Source organism: Symphalangus syndactylus, chromosome 6 (genome assembly GCF_028878055.3).
Source record: "Symphalangus syndactylus isolate Jambi chromosome 6, NHGRI_mSymSyn1-v2.1_pri, whole genome shotgun sequence".
In the NCBI taxonomy this organism is placed as follows: domain Eukaryota; kingdom Metazoa; phylum Chordata; class Mammalia; order Primates; family Hylobatidae; genus Symphalangus; species Symphalangus syndactylus.
The window spans coordinates 41,734,633-41,757,715 of record NC_072428.2 but is presented as its reverse complement, the minus strand read 5'-3'; the positions used below and the strand labels follow the sequence as shown (position 1 = coordinate 41,757,715).

Here is a 23,083-nt window from a genome sequence, read left to right as displayed (position 1 = left end):
ATATTTGTACATCTGTGTTAACAACAGCATTCTTCACAGTAACCAAAAGGCAGAAGCAATCCACATATCCAGGGATGGATATATGGATAAACAAAATGTGGCATATACTTACAATGTAATATTATTCAGCCTTAATAAGGAAGGAAATTCTGATACATACTATAACATGAATGAATCTTGAAGACATTATACTGAGTGAAATATGCCAGTCACAAAAGGAAAAATACTGTATTGTTCCACTTCTATGAAGTACTTAAAATAGTCAAAATCACAGAGACATAAAGTAGAATGGTGGCTAGGGGTAAGTAGGGGTTGAGGGGAAGTAGGAATGAGGAGTTATTGTTTAATGGACATAGTTTCAGCTTTGCAAGATGAAAACAGTCCTGGAGATGGCTGCATAACAATGTGAATTTAAGTAATGCCACAGAACTGTACACTTACAAATGGGTTAAAATGGCAAATCTTTTGCAACTTTAACTATAATTCAAAAAAACTAAAAAAATTTTATAAATGTAATATTATTGATATCAATTCCCAGTTTTAAGGGAGAGAAATTGTTTTAGTAATTCAAATTCTGCTACTGACCTTATCTTAAACAAAAGCAATGTAAGACTGTTCACTCAGTCTAATAGATGAGGGATCACTGATTCTTAAATTCTTAAATTCTTAAAATTCTTAAATTCTTAAACTTATTTAAGAGAGTAGAATCATTTTCCTAATAAAATTCTATATGGAACTCAATATATTAAGAATATAAAAGTAGAACGGCTCTGTTTAAAGTAGCAGAGAATAAGAGAAGGTGAGGTCAACGTGTGGGAAGAGGCCAGGGCTGTTGCCTGTTCAGCTTCCCTTTAAAAACCTCAGCTAAACTTTAAGGATCCCCTTCCCTCAACTTCTGTTTATTGGTCTATGATTCCAAACACAACTGGATCGAGTTAAACCATCTGATGGACTTACAGTACTATCACTATCACATATAGTAGTAAGGTACTTCATCAGCTTTTTTTTTTTTTTTTGGAGATGGAGTCTTGCTCTGTAGCCCAGGCTGGAGTACAGTGGCGCAATCTCGGCTCACTGCAAGCTCTGCCTCCCAGGTTCAGGCCATTCTCCTGCCTCAGCCTCCCAAGTAGCTGGGACTACAGGCGCCCGCCACCACGCCTGGCTCAGTTTTTGTATTTTTAGTAGAAACGGGGTTTCACTGTGTTAGCCAGGATGGTCTCAATCTCCTGACCTCATGATCCGCCCGCCTCGGCCTCCCAAAGTGCTAGGATTACAGGCGTGAGCCACCGCGCCCGGCTAGTACTTCGTCAGCTTCTGAGTTTCAACTGGGGTTTAATGGACCTATCACAGTGACTTGATAAAATAGTTATCTTTCTTTTAAAAATAGCAGCACTAACAACTTCCTTAAGGAGTCAATTTAAATAATTTGGAGTCTATCAGACATTTTGTTACCTTGTTAAGTTTAGATGCTAGGGGATCTGCTGCCTCCTTCCTCTGTGTGTTACCCATTGCTGCCAGCAAACTCAGCTGAAACTGATCTTCCTTGCAGTTCATTTCATTCTTAGCAGTTAGTTGCATGAAGGAAATGGGGTCATCAGGCTGTACTGTCACATTCCTCTTTTCAGATTCTTTCTGTGTTGAGAATATAACAAAGTCTCTCTTTAATATGAAAAGATAGTTTTTTAGAGGCCTTTGACAGAGACAGCCCTCACATATGAAGACTGAAAAATCAACAAAACAACAAGAAAACCCACAAAGCACTTTTCTTTTCTTTTTCCTGAGACAGGCTCTTACTCTGTTGCCCAGGCTGGAGTGCAGTGGTATGATCACAGCTCACTGCAGCCTCGAACTCTTAGATTCAAACGATCCTTCCTCCTCAGCCTTCCAAGTAGCTGGAATGACAGGCACACACCACCATACCTGGCTAATTTTCTCATTTTTTTTGTTGAGCCAGGGGCTTGCTATGTTGCCCACGCTGGTCTCAAACACCTGGCCCCAAGGAGTCCTCCTGCCTCAGCCTCCCAAAGTGCTGGAATTACAGGCGTGAGCCACTGCACAAAGAGACACAAAACACTTTTGTTGCCTCATCATATATACCTTACCTTTTGGGATAATTTCTCTTCTTCTAGTTTAGCAGATAACATGTGAGAAAGGGACTGTCTGCATTCCTTATTGAAAATGTCATTCATTAAAGGTGAACATTCAGACAAGACCTTGAGGCACAGGGAAATTCGATCCACATCATCATCAGTAATTGGCTTCTTAGGAAGAGAGGATTTTCCCAAATGCAGGATAGTAGCCATGAGCAACATAGCCTCAGCAACAAAAGACTAAAAAAGTAGAGAAATGGGTTACTGATATTGTCATGATTCTCAGATTGCAATCATGTCACTTCATTATAACTCACAATCTAAATTTTCACTTCACCTGAATAAGATTTCAAATTCTTTGGATTTTATGTCCATGTCTGTTTTTGCATTCTTCTCCTTCCTTTCTACTCTTAACTGCCACTCTCTAAGACCTGCATTAATCCTCAATTAGAGACAGCAGAGGCTTTTTAACTGTTTTCCCTTGCTCCAGTCCTTCCCTGTAACCACTTCACATGCTGATGCTGTCCTTTTTAATCCCAACTACAGAAAAGTTAAAAGAATGATACACTTTACCAATTGTTAACATTTTGCCACATTTGCTTACCTATTCTATATATGTACACTTATTTTTTTTGGCTGACATGTGAAAAAGTCTTCACCTCATAAATACTTCAGCATTCATCTCCTAAGAGTCAGAACAGTTTCCTACAAACCACAATTTCATTTTCTCACCTGAAAAATTCAACAATCCCAAAATATAGCTTCTATACTCTGAATTCAAATAAATCTCCCTAAATTGTCTTAAAATGTTTTTGTTTTATTTTTTAAATCCAGGATCAGCTTCATGCATTTTATCCCTCTTAATCTAGACCAGTTCTCTGCCTTTTTGTTTTTAATCACACTTTTTAAAGAACTGAGGCCAGTTATTTTATAGACTATCCCACACTTTTGATTAGAATACCAGATAGGTAATGTTTTGTATTTCACACTGTATTGCATCACAAGGTACCTAAAGTTAGGCTGTCCAATTATTGTGCTGCTAAGTGTGATCACCTGATGCTGCTGTCTTAATTTTTATACTGCATCAATCATTTCACTCCCTATGTAAATACCTTTAATGAATGTTAGCCTTCATACTAAAGTCCGTATTACTTAGCCTGCTATTCAAAGTCTTCAACAAGTGATTCCAACTTAATTTTTTAGTCTCATGTAGCATTATCCTAACACATATGCTCTAAGCCCTTGCCAAATTGCCTTTGGCTGAGTACTGATCTGCACACATGCATGAAAAACTACTGGAGGCCTGGGAAAAACCAGCAGAAGAGTAAGTATATATCCCCCAAGCTTGGATACTGTCTCCAAAAGGAGAGGAAAGAGAGGAGGGGACAGAAAAAAAAAAATCTGAGGAAATGACTGAAAATTTCTCAAACTGATGGAGATATAGACCTGCAAACCCAACAAGCTCAATGAACCACAAGTACAGCAAACATGAAGAAAACCACACTAAGGCATACCCTAATCAAATTAATGAAACCCAGTGAAAAGGAGAAAATCTAAAACCAGTGGAAGAAATACACACACACACACACACACACACACACACACACACACACACACTCCACCCAGGGAGATAAGAATGACAGTAGACTTCTCACCAAAAAGCCAGAAGACAATGGAGCTTTACCTTTACACTACTGGAAAAAAAAAAAAAAAAACAGAAGACTTAGAATCCTATACCCACAAAGGTAACTTTCGAAAGTGTACAAAAAATAGGCTTTTTCTAGACAAAAACTGGAACAATCTGTTGCTAACAAATCTGCACTATAAGAAAAGTTAAAGCAAATTCTTTAGGCAAAAGATATATGATACCAGAAACTTAGTCCTACACAAAGAAATGAAGAGTGTTAGAAATGGCATAAATGAAGGAGTGCCAGTGAGATCATAAGCAACCAAACTTCCTTCTTGTACCAAACAGTGCAAACATTATTAACTCGGTATGTTACAAGAAACTGGCTCTTTTAAGCAGATATCAGTAAACACTCCCAACTTCCAGAAGTGACGCAACCAGGAAAGGAAAGCAAATTCAACTCTTGAGATAAAAAAATGTTGGAGGCTTTTAAAAAAACATACTTTAAAGATTATACTGTGACCAGACCTGAATAAATGCCCACAAAAGAGTTACAAAATAAATTATTGCTCATAAATCAAATCAATTAAGGGATAATATACCTTGTAAATTATCTGGCTTTCATTTATGGCTTTTCTTATAATGGAATTAAAACAAAAACAAAAAAAACCTGGCCAGGCACAGTGGCTCATGCCTGTAATCCCAGCACTTTGGGAGGCCGAGGTGGGCGGATCATATGAGGTCAGGAGTTCGAGACCAGCCTGGTCGACATGGTGAAACCCCAGTCTCTACTAAAAATAAAAAAAAAAATGAGACAGGCGTGGTGGCAGGTGCCTGTAGTCCCAGTTACGTGGGAGGCTGAGCCAGGAGAATCGCTTGAACCCAGGAGGCGGAGGGTGCAGTGAGCTAAGATCATGCCACCGCACTCCAGCCTGGGCAACAAGAGCGAGACTCCGTCTAAAAAAAAAATTTTTTTTAGATCAAGCTGTTAACTCCAAAAACGAAGGAAATATGAGTGATATGAGTGATCAAATTGGGTTGATTTAAGAGCTGGTATAAGAGGACAGGTTATGAAGTCCTGTTAACTTATTCTTATGTTATATGTAAATAAAGTATCTCAATACATTGTTTTTGATCAAGCCAAATTGCTAGAGACACTGAACCAGGGTAGCCAGCCATACTGAGACAAGCTGATATGGAAGCATCTCTTCGAAAGACACACCCCTTTCAGCAGTTTAGAAACCTGCTGTATAGATAACCAACATAATACAAAGCTGAAGGAATCAAAAGGAGCCCCATTTATACAGGCCCAATTTGAATGTCAGAAATTGCTGTGGTAGGACATTGTAACCAACCCTGCCCTACTACCACAAATGTTCTGTGGATTCTGTTTCTTAAATAATAAAGAGTTGAAACTACTTGATCAGTGGCTGCAGAATGGATGTTGTCTTAGCAGGCATGAAAACATTCATTTCTTTCTACATCTCCATCAGAGCTCTTGGGTGACCAGCTAAATTGTCAATGAACAGTAATATTTTAAAAGGAGTCTTTTATTTCTGAGCAGTAGGTCTCAATGGTGAGCTTAAAATACTTAGTAAACCATCCCGTAAAGAGGATGTGCTGACATCCAGGCTTTGTTGTTCCACTGACAGAGCACAGACAGAGTTGATTAAGCATAATTCTTAAGAGCCCTAGGATTTTCAAAATGGGAAATAAGCAATGGCTTCAACTTAAGTCACTGGTTGTATTAGCCCTTACCAAAAGAGTCAGCCTATCCTTTGAAGCTTTGAAGCCAGGCACTGACTTCTCCTCTCTAGCTACAAAAGTCTTAGATGGCATCTTCTTCCAACATAAGGTTGTTTAGTCTACACTGAAAATCTGTTGTTTAGTGTGGTCACCTTCACCAATGATCTTGGCTAGATCTTCCAGATAACTTGCTACAGCTTCTCCATTAGGACTTCCTACTTCATGTCAAACTTTTACATTATGAAGACAGGCTTATCTCCTTAAACCTCATGAACCAACCTCTGCTAGCTTCAAACTCTTCTTCTGAAGCTTCCTCACCTCTCTTGGCCTTCATGGCATTGAAGAGAGTTAAGGTCTTAGTCTGGATTAAGCTTTTGGCTTAAGGGAATCTTGTGACTGGTTTTATCTTCTATCTAGACTACTCAGACTTTCTATCAGCAATAAAGCTATTTCACTTTCTTTCTTCTTCTTCTTTTTTTTTTTTTCCTTGAGACGGAGTCTTGTTCTGTTTCCCAGGCTGGAGTGCAGTGGCGTGATGTCAGCTCACTGCAACCTCTGCCTCCCATGTTCAAGCAATTCTCCTGCCTCAGCCTCCCAAGTAGCTGGGAGTACAGGCGCCTGCCACCACACCTGGCTAATTTTTGTATTTTTAGTAGAGACAGGGTTTCACCACATTGGCCAGGCTGGTCTTGAACTCCTGACCTCGGGGTCCGCCTGCCTCGGGCCTCCCAAAGTGCTGAGATTACAGGTGTGAGTCACCACGCCTGGCAGCTGTTTCACTTTCTTATCATTCATGTGTTTATGGAGTAGCACTTTTAATTTCCTTTAAGAGCATTTCCTTTGCATGCACAACGTGGCTACCTACTTGGCAAAAGCAGCCTAGCTTTTGGCTTAGCTCAGCTTTTGACATGCCTTCTTTACTAAGTTTAATTATTTCTCACTTTTGATTTAAAGTGAAAGACATGTGACTCTTCCTTTCACTTAGAAGCCATTGTAGGATTATTAACCAGCCTAATTTCAATATTGTGGTATCTCAGGGAATAGAATAGGGAGGCCCAAGGAGGAAAGAGACGGGGTAACAGCCAGTTGGTGGAGCAGTTGGAACACACACAACAATTATTGATTACCTTTACTGTTTTATATGGGAATGGTTCCTGGCATCCCAAAACAACTATGATAGTAACATTAAAGATCACTGATCACAGATCACCATAATAGATGTAATAATAATGAAAAAGTCTGAAATATTGTGAGAATTACCAAAATATAACATAGATATGAAGTGAGCACATGCTTATTTGGAAAAATGGTGCCAACAGACTTGCTCAACTCAGGGTTCCCAAAAACCTTCATTTGTTAAAAAAAAAAAAAAAAGCAGTATGTGCAAAGTACAATAAAATGAAGTATGCCTGTAAATGCTATGTAAATAATTGTTACACTGTATTGTTTTCAAATTTCTATTATTTTTTACTGTTTATTGTTTTTTAAAAAAGATACTTTCAATCCATAGTTGGTTGCATCTGCAGGTGCAGAAGCTGTGAATATGGAGGACCAACTGCATACCATTGTAAATGGGTGTTCGGTTAGAACGGTCAGAAGCTACAATGCAGGTATGAACTACAGATGAGAATAACTTAAGAGACATTCTGGGATAAAACGGACAATGACCAAATGGATGCAGATGCTGGAGAGAAGGACATTTCCTTCACTGGTCCTGAACTAATCCCAGCAAACTGAGATGACTTCATAAATCCTTTCTCTTCCACTGGAATAATCACATGACATTGTTATTTTATTACTTTGTCAATTTTAATTTTTTTAAAGCCCAAACAGAAGAGGAAGATACTTTATCAATTTTAGAGTAATATATTACTGTGTCCACTTCTATTAAATCATAAACTCTTTCATGATAGAAACATAGCACTAATTTTTGAGTCCCTCACTGTTCAATTCATATAGTAGGCACTCAATGTTTAATTGTTGGGTAAATGTAAAATAAATGAACTTACATTTTGCTTTTTCTTCTCCTGAACCAAAGCTACATAGCGCAATGCAATCTTGGTCAGAGTTGTGGCAAGGGAGGCAGCAACAAAGAAATCTCCATCCAGAAGGAATCCTCTCAAGGGAGGTCTGCAAAGCAACCAAGGAAATCAAACCCACTAACTTGTTAAGCAGCATGCAGCTTCTGTATAAATGATTGATATAGGCCTATTAAACACTCTTATTACCATCCTTCAGTGATAAGGATATCTCAGCTAACTAACTCCTTAGCTCCCAGAAGAAAGAAGGAAAAAGAAAAATAATACATGACTTTAAAACTTATCTTTGGCCAGGTGCAGTGGCTCACACCTGTAATCCCAGCACTTTGGGAGGCCGAGGTGGCAGATTACCTGAGGTCAGGAGTTCAAGGACAGCCTGGCCAACATGGTGAAACCCCATCTCTACCAAAAATACAAAAATTAGCTGGGTATGGTGGCACACACCTGTAATTCCAGCTACTCAGGCGACTGAGGCAGGAAAATTGCTTGACCCCAGGAGACAGGTTGCAGTGAGCCATGATTGCACCACTGCACTCCAGCCTGGCCGACAGAGCAAGACTCTGTCTCAAAAAAAAAAAAAAGAAAAAAAAAGAAAACTTATCTTTGAATGACACAAAAGCCAACAGAATATGGAAAGATAAAATATTTAATTAGGGGCATATGTAATTGCAGCTAATGAAGTACATTCAAATTCCAGCTTACCTATTTATTTATTGGGTAAGCCTCAAATTCTTCTTCCATAAAATGGAGATAATATATTCTATCTCAAAGGCTTATTGTCAAGACTATATGAGACAAACTACCTAGCACAATGCCTAGCACTTAGTGGGTATCCAATAAAATTTTAGGCATAGATTTCACCATCTTCACCATTAAAATTTACTTAATAGAAAAATGCACAATTTTATTCCATCATTTAGAAATTGAAAAATCTTTAAAATGTTTTCAGATGCTAATAAACAACAAAACTCAAATATCTTCAGTTACCCTCAATTAGCATTTTCTGAGTAAAAATAATTTGAGCTTAAACAGAACAGTTATTTCCATAAAAACACTGGAAGGGACAGAGGATTAAAACCATCAATACAATTCCTAGAGGGAAGAACTTAAACATCTTCCGCTTCTCAAGTACCTTAAATGGCAAAGATTTTCATTTTGGTTGCAAAAGCAAGAGAAAAGAAATCATTTGACTGTTTTACATACAAGAGTAATAATACAAGTAGTACGGCTGGCAGGGTATATGTGCCATAAATTACCTGTCTTCCTCTTTCTTGGTGGGTCTAGAACTGCTAAGGGCACTCTGAGTTGCATAGGTACCCATTTCAGTAACCAATTTCTGAACTGGCCCTACAGTTATTTCTTCTTCAGGTTTTAATTCACCAGCTTCTTTCTTTATTTCTGACTCTACAATTGGGATCTAAAAGTCAATTGGAAACATCATTTTAGTAATAGTATCAACAGCAAGCAAAATTATATTTAAATATTTGATTGTTTCTCTAAAAAAGGCATTACCCTAATGGGATTTTTGGAACTGGGAACTCTGCTTTCAATTTATTTCCTTCCCAGGATAATGTAGTAGGTACAATAGGGGCTTCAGAGATGGATATTCCAGGGTTTGAATTCTCACTCTGCCACTTACTACTTTGGACCTCAGTTTCTTAATCTGTTAAGTGGAAATCTTAATTCTTTCCATACATTTTACCTAATAGAAAAATGTATTGGACAGTGTCTAACACAAAGTAGATGGTCATTAAGCCATATTCCTCTTCTTCATTCCTTTCCTTGAAATTTTAACCAAAACAGTACTCATCCTTCTAAAATGAAATAAATCCGACTTATTTGTATATAATAACTTCATCAACTTTTAAATTAACTAAATGGCTATTATGTATTTATTACTCAATACCAGTCCATTATCTAATGTAAGAGCACTAGGAGTATTTAATCATTATCCTATTTTAATTTATTTTATAGGTGAAAAAAACTGATGTCAAGTTAGGTTGAGGAACTTATATTCAAGGTCCTCCAGCTAACTGTCGACAGAATAATGACTAGAACTAATTGTCAGGTCTCCTGATAATTAGTCCACTATTCTTTCTATTCTACCATAAGGTTGTTAGGATGAAGAATACTGTCCGTTTTACTACATAAATATTCTAAAGTCAGACTTACTCTAAGGCATTCTTCCTTCAGAATACAGGCTAAAGCAGAATTTTACAAACTGCTTATTTTTTTTTTTTAATAAACACAGAACATTTTGTTCAAACAAAATCTAACCCAGAAGTGTAAATAATGTAAGCAAATCACTACAAAAAGTCAGATTTTCCTGAAGGAAAAATTACCATATAAAGTAACATTTACTAAAGTAAAACATACCTCTCCAAGGGACCTGCGGATCTCAGTCATCACACTCTGAATGTCTTCCTTGGTACTACAGTATTCTCCCAGGATCCATAACGCTCCTCGGTAAATCCTAGCACAATACAAGATCTGAAACATGAACTTGGCAGACAAATCTTGAAGCAGAGATCTTTCTTTGTTAATTTAAGCTCAAATAAAAACAAAGGCCAGGTGCTCACGCCTGTAATCCCAGCACTTTGGGAGGCCGAGGCAGGCGGATCACCAGGTCAGGAGATCGAGACCATCCTGGCTAACATGGTGAAACCCCGTCTCTACTAAAAATACAAAAAAATTAGCCAGGCGTGGTGGCGGGCACCTGTAGTCCCAGCTACTCGGGAGGCTGAGGCAGGAGAATGGCAGGAACCCGGGAAGCGGAGCGTGCAGTGAGCCGAGATCCCGCCACTGCACTCCAGGCTGGGTGACAGAGCGAGACTCCATCTCAAAAAAAAAAACAAAAACAAAAACAAACAAACAAAAAAAACAAGGGCCAGGCACGGTGGCCCACGCCTGTAATCCCAGGACATTGGGAGGCTGAGGCCAGCAGATCACTTGAGCCCAGGAGCTCGAAACCAGCCTGGGCAACATGGTGAAACCCCATCTCTACTAAAAATACAAAAATCAGCCGGGCATGGTGGTGCACATCTGTAATCCTAGCTATTGAGGAAACTGAGGCATAAGAGCTGCTTGAGGCCGGGCACAGTGGCTCATGCCTGTAATCCCAGCACTTTGAGAAGCTGAGGCTGGCGGATCACCTGAGGTCGGGAGTTCAAGACCAGCCTCACAAACATGGTGAAACCTCGTCTCTACTGAAAATACAAAAAAAATTAGCTGGATGCAGTGGCACGTGCCTATAGTCCAACTACTTGGGAGGCTGAGGCTGGAGAATCGCTTGAACATGAGAGGCAGAGGTTGCAGTGAGCCAAGATCGCGCCACTGCACTCTAGGCTGTGAGACAGAGCAAGACTCCATCTCAAAAAAAAAAAAAAAAAGAACTGCCTGAATCCAGGAGGCAGAGGTTGCAATGCCCTGAGATAGCGCCACTGCACTCCAGCCTGGGTGACAGAGCGAGCTTCTGCCTCAACAACAAAAAAACAAAAAACAAAAACCAAGATTCTGCAGTTCTAAAGTATTTTAGATAAATATTTCAGAAAGAATCTAACAAAACCTAGGTTTCAGTTCTCTCCAGAAATCACAAAGATTAAAAGTAAAATAACTGTTCTTATTAATTATTATTAGGAACATTCTAAAACTGGTAAACCTAGCAGTAAAAATAAAATACCAAAATATTTCCTAGTAAAGTGTCCATTTAGGACACAGTGAAGGCAAATTTGGCTTTATCTCTTACTACTATAAGAAATGTATTATTTTATGGCCAGACACGGTGGCTCACACCTGTAATCTCAGCATTTGGGGAGGATGAGGTGGGAGGATTGCTTTAGTCCAGGAGTTCGAGACCAGCCTGGGCAACAAAGCAAGGCCTTCATCTCTTATTAAAAAAATAAATAAAGTAAAAACAAAACAAAAACAAAAACAAAAAATCAGGAATGTATTATTTTAATGTAAAAAGTAATTCACTTTTTATTTTCAGTCACTGAAGAGGCAAGGTGTTGAACTCAACAATGGATACAGAAGAAGTACAAGGGATCAGTAAAAAAATAATAGTAAAGAAAGCAACCATTCATTCACTCATTTAGATTAAAAAAATAAATAGAGACAAAGTCTCACCATGTTGCCCAGGCTGGTCTCCAACTCCTGACATCCAGCAATTCTCCTGCCTTGGCCTCCCAAAGTGCTGGGAATACAGGTGTGAGCCACCATACCCAGCCAACAATTCTTTAGTTTAAAATGTTAAACTGAATAAAGTCCTTAGTCATCTTTCCCCTAAGATTTTAATTAAATTAATTCAGAAAAAAATTAATTATAGAAACCAAAGCTCTAAGAGATTATGGCTGTCAAAAAGAAATCCTTAGTGTCATAGCTCTTTTAAAATTTGTTTAGCAGGCTTTCCGGTTTTTGCCGGAAAGCTCTCTCACAAAAAAAAAAAAAAAAAAAGCAAATCCTTAATATGATTTTTTTCTCACAAAGGAAGCAAATCCTGCTCTGCTCACTTCCATAAATATTAATATATTTTCATATCATAAAAACAATTTTGTACTTGTCCCTTCCTTCCTAAGTAGACATATTTCAAGTCTGTTACAGACTATCCATCAGATGCTTTAAATGAAGCAAAATTTAGATGCAACAGTCCTTTCTCATTAGCAAAGGCTCTCTGAAGGGAAAGACAGATTTAGGTTGCATTTTCAATCTTTCTCTTCATTAAATGTGAAAGGAAGATAGAAATAATAGTAATAGCCAAAAAGTGATGCCATTTAAAAATATGCTCTTTAGTTACTTTAAGATTCACAATGTTTTAGAGAAAATCAGAATAGAGACACTGAGCTAAATCACTCCTAAAAAAATTATTTTGGGCCATTTATTATAGATTAACTGAGAGTGGAGGTAGCGTGATGATTGTTGTACAAACTTGTCTTATTTTGGCTTGATTGTCCTCTCCATTCTATTTTCTATCAACTGACCCTTTAAAGATAAAAAGTGATAAAATGCTTACTTGACCTTACATTTAAATGTATTTTAAACCTACTTGACAGATTTAATAGCATGAAAGACTTCAAGCATCTTCTCAACAATAAGCATTCTCAGGTTATCAAAGCGCTGAATGGCTTCACGAACAAACTCCAAGACATCAGCAGCTGCTGCTTCATTGTTGTCACTGAGAAATTCCATTAACTAATAGAAAAAAAAAAAAAGGGAGAATGGAACTAACAATTTTCGAAAAGAAAATTATCTAGGACAAGAAATAAATTAAAAGACTGTAATTCTTTTTTTGTTTTCTAAGAGACAGGGTCTTGCTCTGCTGCCCAGGCTAGAGTATCGTGGCACAATCATAGCTCACTGCAGCCTTGAACTCCTGGGCTCAAGTGATCCTCTGGCAGCCTCAGCCTCCCCAGGAGCTAGGCCTTCAGGCATGACACTATGCCTAGCTAATATTAATTTTTTTGTAGAGACAGGGTCTCCCTATATTGCCCAGGCTGATCTTGAACCCCTGGCCTCAAGTAATCCTCTTGCCTAGCCCTCCCAAAGTGCTCGAATTACAGACATGAAGCGCCATGCCTGACTCTTGTAATTCTTAATAATTTTCAAATACACAACAAAATGTAAATTGAGAGACAAGTACTATTATGTAAACAAAGTCACAATGGCTTTTCTGTTTTATGTGCAGCAAAATTTATTTTTAAATTCACTATAAAAGATAAGCTAGAGATCCAAAACTCAAAATAAATAAATGAATTCGATCCTCCTAAATTGTAACTAAAAGTAAAATCATTTTACAGAGAACTCAAGAGCTCAAAGGCAAAAATCAAATTATAGTAACATACCTCACTTATCTGATAGTGACAGCAAAATATTCTAGGTACGTGAATTTTTCCTATAACTGATTCCTTTAAGAGCTAAAGCTATTTAAAATAAATACCTATTTGCCTTACTGAATAATATATACACAGAGTGTAATTTTACTTTAGGTAACTGTATCATCAATTAAAATAATATGCAAAGCTATTTTTTTGGTCACTGTTTTTGTTTTTTTGATGAATATGTAAGTGAAAGAAGTCAGTCCTCACCCTTCTGAGTTTAAAGGTAGAGGTAGACATAAAGATCACTTCTCACCATGAGATTTAATGGTTCCAGGCAGCTGAGATTTCTAGAGTTTGTCAAATAACTAGATTTTTTAAAAAATTGTTTTAGAGAATTTCAAAATTAAAGTCATCAGAATTACATACCACAGGAATAACATTTGCAGCCATATCTGGAAATCGGACAGAACAGGAATGCAATGTTCGCACTAGGAGTTGTCTGTATTTGTCAGTATCTTCATGCTCAGACACATTATTTGTTTTTATCACTTCCTTCTTCAGGACAATAACCAGCTTATAGAATGAAGTAAAAATAAGTGAGAGTTACATCATATTTGGGCCTGATAGCTACAAAGTGCTGTCAGTTTCGTTTTACCTCTTCAACATTCCTAGAAGAGACAAGATCCAGTGCTAACTGCAGAGTTTTCTTTCGTACTTCTAAGTCTGGTGTGCTCAATACTCTTAGGATATCCATAACCAGATCCTAAAAAAGAAGAAAAAATCAAGAATTAACACCAATCTTTCTGGTCACAGGAAAAAAATCTTCACTGCAGAATGGTGGGGTTTATCTATCATCACTTTAATTCTTTAATCAATAACAAAACCGCTAGTGGTGGAAGAACTAGATATTTTGGGTCTCCTGATACACTGCAATATGAAATAGCACATGACACATTCAAACTGATAATGTTTACTTTGACTCTGTCAATCTAAAGCTAAAGCTCCAACTTACAGTTTATAGAAAGTAACAGAAGTCAAAGGAACAAGCTAAACAACGTAAGAAAGTAGTCATACACATCCAGAAAGAGGGGCATTTTATAGTATTACTGGTCTGGTCTCTTCAACAAATCAGTGTCATAAAAAAAAGATACTGTCCAAAATTAAGAGACTGAAAGGGCATAACCACCAGATACGATACATGGTCACAAAACGGGCAAATTAAACAAAAAGGGCTTTTGGGATAACTAGGAAAATCTACATATAGACTTGGTATTAGATAACATTCATAAATTATTAACAATTTCATTAAATGTGATATTATTTGACTCCATAGGAAAATGTAACATTTAAAAGATGCGCACTTAAAAACAATTCGAAACTGATAAAAAAGTTCTAAGAGTGAACTCCTGTATATCCTTCACCTACATTCACCAGTTAATATCTTCCCACATTTGCTCTTTTCTTTTTTTTTTGAGACGGAGTCTTGCTCTGTCACCCAGGCTGGAGTGCAGTGGCAAGATCTTGGCTCACTGCAACCTCTGCCTCCTGGGTTCAAGCAATTCTCCTGTCTCAGCCTCCTGAGTAGCTGGGACTACAGCTGCATGCCACCATGTCCAGATAATTTTTGTATTTTTAATGGAGACAGGGTTTCACCATATTGGTCAGGGTGGTCTCGAACTCCTGACCTCAGGTGATCCACCTGCTTCAGCCTCTCAAAGTGCTGCGATTTTAGGCATGAGCCACCACACCTGGCCCACATTTGCTCTTTACTGCTGATCATTTTAGTGTATCTCTCTCAAGGGTAAGGATAATTTCTTATATAACCACATTATAATTATCAGAGAATTTAACATTGATCAATACTATTAACTAATATACACACCATATTCATATTTCTCAATCTGTCCCAATAATGTCCTTCATAGAAATTTGTTGTTGCTGTTGTTCTGATCCAAGATCAGCACTGCATTTACCTGTCACGGGGTTTTATTTTTATAACCATTATTATTCTCATGGATTAAACAAATATGGTGATAATTTTCTAGAATCAGATCATCTTTTATTCTCAATCAATTGGTATAATAATTTTCCACGAAATGTAAATTATATTCAAATTAAAATGAGTATGTCACTATTGCTAAGAATAGTCAATACAGTACAAACCGAAAAGATAAAAAAAAGGTAATACTGATTCACTTTAGAAAAAAATGTTTTTTTTTTTTTTTTTGAGACAGAGTCTCACTCTGTTGCCCAGGCTGGAGTGCAGTGGCACGATCTCAGCTCACTGCAACCTCTGCCTCCTGGGTTCAAGTGATTCTCCTGCCTCAGCCTCCCAAGAAGTTGGGATTACAGGGGCACTTCACCACGCCCAGCTAATTTTTGTTATTTTTAGTATAGACGGGGTTTTACCATGTTGGCCAGGCTGGTCTCAAACTCCTGACCTCAGATGATGTGCCTGCCTCTGCCTCCCAAAGTGCTGGGATTACAGGTGTGAGCCACCACGTCCAGCCATTTTAGAAATATTTTTTGTGGTAAAGGTAATACCCCAAAAGGCTATGATGACTCAATAGTTAACACTTTAGCTGATCAAAATATAAACTGCTCAGTTTTCAAGCATTTAGGTTAACCAAGATGGGCAAAGCTTGAGAATGACCTAAATTTGAAAATATTTTATTTAGGATCTCTCTTTTTCAGAGAGATCTTAACACTTACCTGTAGTACTCGTTCATGAGCAGGATGCTCTTTTAATTCTATCAAGCGATCCAAAACTATGAGTTTTACATTGTTGTCGCTCTCCTTAATAATTAAATCAATGTAACACTGAGCAGCAGCCTACATAAAAAAAGAAATACATTTTAAGAAGTTATTCATCTATCATAAACACAAAATTTAAAAACAAGCATGCGCGCGCGCACACACACACGCACACACTCCCATGAAGCCAAAATGCACTCATTAATCCCTGTACTAGAGTTCACATATTATATATTTTGTTCTGAGGAATGGGTTCCTCTAGTCCCTTGTTATTTTTCAAACTTACAGGAGATTAGAGGCATTACAAATTAAAAGGATGAAAAAAGCTGCTACAGGTAGAAATACTTACTAACAGCCAAAATTTAAGGGTCGAAACTAAGGAACAAGCCAGAAAAAAGCAGGAAAAGAATCCCAAGAAGTACATCGATTAAGCATATTTCAGTTTAGAGGCAAAGTCTAACTCATCTGCATTGCAGTACAGAAACAACAAGAATATAAAGATCACCCAGAGTTGTTAAAATGTTTTAGAATTTATGATAATTATTAATAAGACAAAAAATGGCCGGGCGCTGTGGCTCACGCCTGTAATCCCAGCACTTTGGGAGGCCGAGGCAGGCGGATCACGAGGTCAGGAGATCGAGACCATCCTGGCTAACATGGTGAAACCCCGTCTCTACTAAAAATACAAAAAAAATTAGCCGGGTGAGGTGGCGGGCGCCTGTAGTCCCAGCTACTCGGGAGTCTGAGGCAGGAGAATGGCGTGAATCCGGGAGGTGGAGCTTGCAGTGAGCCGAGATCGTGCCACTGCACTCCAGCCTGGGCGACAGAGCCAGACTCCGTCTCAAAAAAAAAAAAAAAAAAAAAAAAAAAAAGACAAAAAATGTGTAAAGTATTTTAGAATGATGGAATAAAATGTCCATACTGATACAAAGAAAGAAGGAAGGAAAAGAAGGGAGGGAGGGGAGAGAAAGAACAGCTCTTCCTTGCGTAAGAATTCCAATAAATAAATATTGAATGAGAGAAATAGAAAACCACCATTAGAATACCACAGCAATAATTGTTGTAAGAAAATCCACTGATGGTTGCTAAAATAGGTAGGTGTGAATTTGAGGAACAACAGTATATTTGCATAGTTTCAAAGTATCTCCCCCCCAACATTTACTGATTACACTAGAAGAAATCATAAAACTGGAAGATCTGGCAGACAGCACCTTCACTGATCAAGGTTAACATCATCAGTAATAAGACATATAGACATCATGTACTCCTTGGTAAGATACACTAAGAAGGACACATCACTTCTGTGGTATTCTTTCCAAAAATGTACAACCTCAATCTGAGAAAACATCAGACAAACCCAAGTTGAGGGATATTTTACAAACAAACCAGCCAGTATTCTTCAAATGTGTCAAGGTCATGAAAAATAATAAATGACTAAGAACTAGCACAGATTGGAGGAGACTATGATATGACCACTGAATACAATATGGGATCCTAGATTAGATCCTGAACAAAAAAAGGACATCAGTGGGAAAACTGATGAAATATGAATAAAGCCTGTAGTTTGGTTAATAGTATTGTTCTAATGTTAATTTTGTAGTTTTGACAATTATACAATGATTATAGAAGATGTGAACATATGAGAAAGGCTGGGTGAAGAATATATAAGAATGTTGTCCTGGTCGGGCATGGTGGCTCACGCCTATAATCCCAGCACTTTGGGAGGTCGAGGCGGGTGGATCACAAGGTCAGGAGATCGAGACCATTCTGGACAACATGGTGAAACCCTGTCTCTACTGAACATACAAAAATTAGCTGGGTGTGGTGGCATGTGCCTGTAGTCCCAGCTACTCAGGAGGCTGAGGCAGGAGAATCACTTGAACCTGGGAGGCAGAGGTTGCAGTGAGCCAAGATCCCACCACTATACTCCAGCCTGAGCGACGGAGTGAGACTCCGTCTCAAAAAACAAAAACAAAACAAAACAACAAAAAAGAACTTTGTACTATGTTTGCAATTTTTCTGTAAGTTTAAAATTATTTCAAAATTAAAAATTAAAAAAAGTTCAAGTTTTGGTTAAAGCAGTAAATTCTCCAATTTAAACAATTTGGCTTTTAGAACAGCTCATTCTCTGAATAGATTAGGGGTTGCTGATACAGTCTTGACAGAATAAATTAGAGAAAGGTAAATACTCTATTATTGAAAACACTTACTAAAACTTAAAATCTATACGTAACATTTTTCTTTTAATTTTTATTTTCTCAGAGACAGGGTCTCACTCTTTCACCTAGGCTGGAGTAATGATAGCTCACTGCAGTCTTGAACTCCTGGGCTCAAGCTATCCTCATGCCTCAGCCTTCAGAATAGCTGGGACTATAAGCACACACCACTATGCCCAGCTAATTCATATTATTTTTTGTCTTGCTCTGTTGCCTAGGCTGGAGTACAGTGGCACCACGATAGCTCACTGCAACCTCGAACTCCTGGCCTCAAACGATCACCCCACCTTGGCCTCCCAAAGTACTGGGACTCCAGGCATGCACCACCACACCTAGCACCAGCTAATTAAAAAAAAAAAAAAGGTTCTGTACAGATAGGGTCTCTCTTTGTTGCCCAGGCTGGTCTCTAACTCCTGGTTTTAAGCAATCCTCCCAGCTTGGCCTCCCAAAATGCTGGGATTTTAAGTGTTAGCCTCTGTGCCCAGCCACACACGTCACTTTTGACTCCCCAAAAACTTAACTACTAATAACCTACTTTTGGCCAGAAGCCTTACCAATGACACAGTTGATTAAAACATGTTTTGTGGCCAGGTGCAGTGGTTCACGCCTGTAATCCCAGCATTTTGGGAAGCCAAGGTTGGTGGATCACTTGAGGTCAGGAGTTCAAAACCAGCCTGGCCAACACGGTGAAACTTCATCTCTACTAAAAATACAAAAAATTAGCTGGGCATAGCAGTGGGCACCTGTAATCCCAGCTATTCGGGAAGCTGAGGCAGGAGAATTGTTTGAACCCAGGAGGTGGAGGCTGCAGTGAGCCAAGATTGCCTCACTCCAGCCTGGGTGACAAAGCAATACCTTGTCTCAAAACAAAACAAACAAAAACCCATATTTTGTATGTTAAATGTATTATATAACGTATTCTTATAATAAAGTAAGCTAGAAAAAAGAAAATGTTAAGAAAAGCATACGGAAAATATTTACTACTCATTAAGAGGAAGTAGATCATCATAAAGGTCTTCATCCCCAACCTCTTTACACTGAGTAGGCTGAGGAGGAGGAGGAGGAGGAGGAAGAGGAAGAGGGATTAGTCTTGCTGTCTCAGGAGTAGCAGAGGTAGAAAAAAAGTCCATGTATAGTGGACCTGCGCAGTTCGAACCTGTGTTGTCAGAGGTTAACTGTACTGTCATTCTCTGTCTGTATCTATATATATGTGTATGAAAGCAGGAAGGAAGAAAAGAAGGAAGGTTGAACAATATAAGGCATCAAATAATTTTATAAATTTGTAGTTATTCTCTCTGTGCCATGTAACCACATAGTGAATTGAAATGTCACTAAATCATGAGTGCTAAGACAGAAAATCTATCATCTAATCTGGCCCCAAAAGAAATACACAGTACCTTGATTGCAGTTGGTGCACTAGAGAGTGTCACTAATGTCCCAGCAGCTTCATATTTTACGGCAGGGCTGGATGACTGTAATAAGTTATAGATGCAGCGAATAAAACGAGCTCTTTCTGATGGATTAGCATGACAGACCTGGAGAAGAAAACATTAACATTTCAACCGATTTCAGGAACACTTGTTTTCAAATGGAGTTTTTTCATGAATGTCAGCTTATGGGATGCTAGTTTTCTCAATATGAAAGCTAAGAACAGTCTTCGGAGGACATATGAAAATATCAGCCAAAATGGGATGAGACACTATGACACAACATTGGTAATTTCAGAAAGAAGTAAGTTAGAGGCCAACAAAAACACAGATAAGAAATGGCTTTACTAGATAGGATGGTGTGAACAAAATAATTTTTACAGCTGTGCACTCATTTATTCATCCCACCACAATTTATATTTTTACTGTTTCTTTTTTTTTTTTTTTTGAGACGGAGTCTCGCTCTGTCGCCCAGGCTGGAGTGCAGTGGCGCGATCTCGGCTCACTGCAAGCTCCGCCTCCCGGGTTCCCGCCATTCTCCTGCCTCAGCCTCTCCAAGTAGCTGGGACTACAGGCGCCTGCCACCACGCCCGGCTAATTTTTGTTTGTATTTTTAGTAGAGATGGGGTTTCACCGTGGTCTCAATCTGCTGACCTTGTGATCCACCCGCCTTGGCCTCCCAAAGTGCTGGGATTACAAGCGTGAGCCACCGCGCCCGGCCTATTTTTACTGTTTCGTAAAAGGTTTTCTGATGACTTAAAATATGTGTATGCTATACACAAGTGAAAGAGAAAAAGAAAATGTAAAGTAACAAAAGTAAGGACACATTAACCCAGTACACTAATATGGGTACTGTCACAGGATATTAAATTTAGTCCTAAATGTTTATTCTGGATGCCAAAGGGAAACATGACGGATGATATAAATCTCAATAGCTAATAAAAGGAAAATACCAGTTTTTCAAGCAAGAAAGATAACACATTTTTCCCAAGTACTACTACTTATTATTTGAGACTATATTCAACATTGGAGAGAAAACTAAAAATTTCTATCCCATTCTAAATGCATCCTGATACCTTTACTTGTATAGCAAATATCCCTTATTTTTTCTCTTTTGAAGTCAGTATTCGTAGTAGATTTTCCTAAAATATATATAGTCAAATCTCTATTACATGGACATGACTTAAAAGTTATTTCCTTTTACTATAACATGGACCCTACTAAACAAGTCATTAGATAGCAGGCAACTGCTAATTTTGAGAACCTCAGTGGCATCCTAAACTATACACATGAATTAAAAAGAACTATAGGCTGGAGATGGTGGCTCACACCTGTAATCTCAGCACTTTGGGAGGCCAAGGTGGGCAGATCACGGGGTCAGGAGTTTGGGACCAGCCTGGCCAACATGGTGAAACCCCATCTCTACTAAAAATACAAAAATTAGCTGGGTACGGTGGCATGCACCTGTAATCCCAGCTACTCAGGAGGCTGAGGCAGGAGAATCGCTTGAGCCCAGGAGGTAGAGGCAGCAGTGAGCTGCGATCGCACCACTGCACTCCAGCCTGAGCAATAGAGTGAGACTCTGCCAAAAACAAACAAACAAACAAAAACTGTACAGTAAGTCTTGGTTTCATCTTAAATTTCCATTCCAAACTACTGGTACCTTGTGTTAAGAGGAGCCTCTTTCTTACAGAAGCAAGACAGCTATAATCAGTTAGTAATGTCTACTGGTGTTTTGACCATACTATCATATTTAATAAAGCCATCTGGACCTACGTTTTGTTGGCCTCTAATGGTCTTGTACCTTTTATCAGAACATTAAGATGTGATCAACTCTTTCAAAGGATATATCATAGTAAAGTGTTGCCAATATAGTACTTCATCTAAAAATCCAAAATTCTTAGCTAGTTTTAGATTTCCTGTCAATGGCCTACAATGTCATATTAATGCATTTAAAGTTTTTCTATTCTCTTTTACAAACAGGGAACATAAAAAGTATTTAAGGCTTTTTTGTTTGATTTTAGTGGTCTGATATATGCTCAAGAAAATCTTGAATTTTATTCTAAAGCCTAATTCATAATCTATTCAGTGACTGGGAAGTTCACATGATTTATGTGCAGCTACACTGGCTCAAGCCATGAATTTTTATTGAAATTTTTATGGAGGTTTAGAAAGGATATAAGCAAGTATTCGATTTAGAAAATACAATAAACCAAAAGTAAAAGAAAAAAAGGCTTTAATAGGCCATGCTATAAAATATTTATACTATTAAAATATATTATCCTAGCAATTATTATCCCAGAAAGAAACTATTTATTTTTTTTATTTTTTATTTTTTTTAATTTTTTTGAGACGGAGTCTCGCTCTGTCGCCCACGCTGGAGTGCAGTGGCGCAATCTCGGCTCACTGCAAGCTCCGCCTCCCGGGTTCACGCCATTCTCCTGCCTCAGCCTCTCGGAGTAGCTGGGACTACAGGCGCCCACCACCACGCCCGGATAATTTTTTTGTATTTTTAGTAGAGACGGGGTTTCACCATGGTCTCGATCTCCTGACCTGGTGATCCGCCCGCCTCGGCCTCCCAAAGTGCTGGGATTACAAGCGTGAGCCACCGCGCCCGGCTGGAATTCTTTTTTTTTATTAATTTTTTTTGCATACAAAAACAATAAACATTTTCTAAAAATACATACAAACAAAAAGATGCGTATCAAACATATTAGGAAGGTTGCACATGGGAAGTCGGGGAATAGAAATGGGGGTGGGAGTTAAAATAAATGAGAGAGGGACTTTATATGGATCAGTGATAATAACTCAATCCTCTATTTGACAAAGAAGAGGGAGAAGGAAGAGGAAGAAAAAGAAAGTGGGATAAAGGATCAGAAAGGAAGGAAAATAGAAAAAATTAGAGTATGACTCCAGGGTAGACCTGTTTTGTTGTCATTGAGTTGGTTGGTTTGTCTGTTGTATTCTTCATGTTTCGCCAAGTTGGCCAGACTGGTCTCGAACTCCTAGCCCGAAGTGATCAACCCGCCTCGCCCCCCAGAGTGCCGGGACCACAGGCGTGAGCCACCACGTCCAGCCCCCACATTGCTTCTGGCCTCCGTGGTAGACCTCCCAGACGGAGTGGCCAGGCAGAGGAGCTCCTCACTTCTACCCAGACATGGGGCGGCCGGGCAGAGGCGCTCCTCACTTCTTCCCGGACGGGGCGCCCGGGCAGAGGCGCTCCTCACTTCTTCCCGGACGGGGCGCCCGGGCAGAGGCGCTCCTCACTTCTTCCCGGACGGGGCGGCCGGGCAGAGGCGCTCCTCACTTCTTCACGGACGGGGCGGCCGGGCAGAGGCGCTCCTCACTTCTTCCCGGACGGGGCGGCCGGG

The 23,083-nt window shown here is 38.9% G+C and overlaps 1 protein-coding gene and 1 non-coding gene across 3 annotated transcripts in view; one reads left to right on the top strand and one right to left on the bottom strand.

The window, feature by feature from the left end:
* COPB1 (COPI coat complex subunit beta 1) overlaps positions 1-23,083 on the bottom strand; it is a 48,369-nt gene that overhangs the window by 10,025 nt on the left and 15,261 nt on the right. For both annotated transcript variants that reach the window (XM_055282343.2, XM_055282344.2), the window contains exons 7-16: positions 19,683-19,820; positions 16,028-16,147; positions 13,971-14,078; positions 13,742-13,888; positions 12,544-12,689; positions 9,879-9,975; positions 8,759-8,919; positions 7,473-7,593; positions 2,103-2,330; positions 1,453-1,632 (exon numbers count right to left, since the gene is read on the bottom strand). In XM_055282343.2, coding sequence (XP_055138318.1) covers positions 1,453-1,632; positions 2,103-2,330; positions 7,473-7,593; positions 8,759-8,919; positions 9,879-9,975; positions 12,544-12,689; positions 13,742-13,888; positions 13,971-14,078; positions 16,028-16,147; positions 19,683-19,820 — 1,446 coding nt within the window. The remainder of the gene's footprint in view (positions 1-1,452; positions 1,633-2,102; positions 2,331-7,472; positions 7,594-8,758; positions 8,920-9,878; positions 9,976-12,543; positions 12,690-13,741; positions 13,889-13,970; positions 14,079-16,027; positions 16,148-19,682; positions 19,821-23,083) is intronic.
* LOC129485542 (U7 small nuclear RNA) lies at positions 11,870-11,931 on the top strand. Its single transcript, XR_008658686.1, has one exon. It is a non-coding gene; the product is annotated as a U7 small nuclear RNA (small nuclear RNA).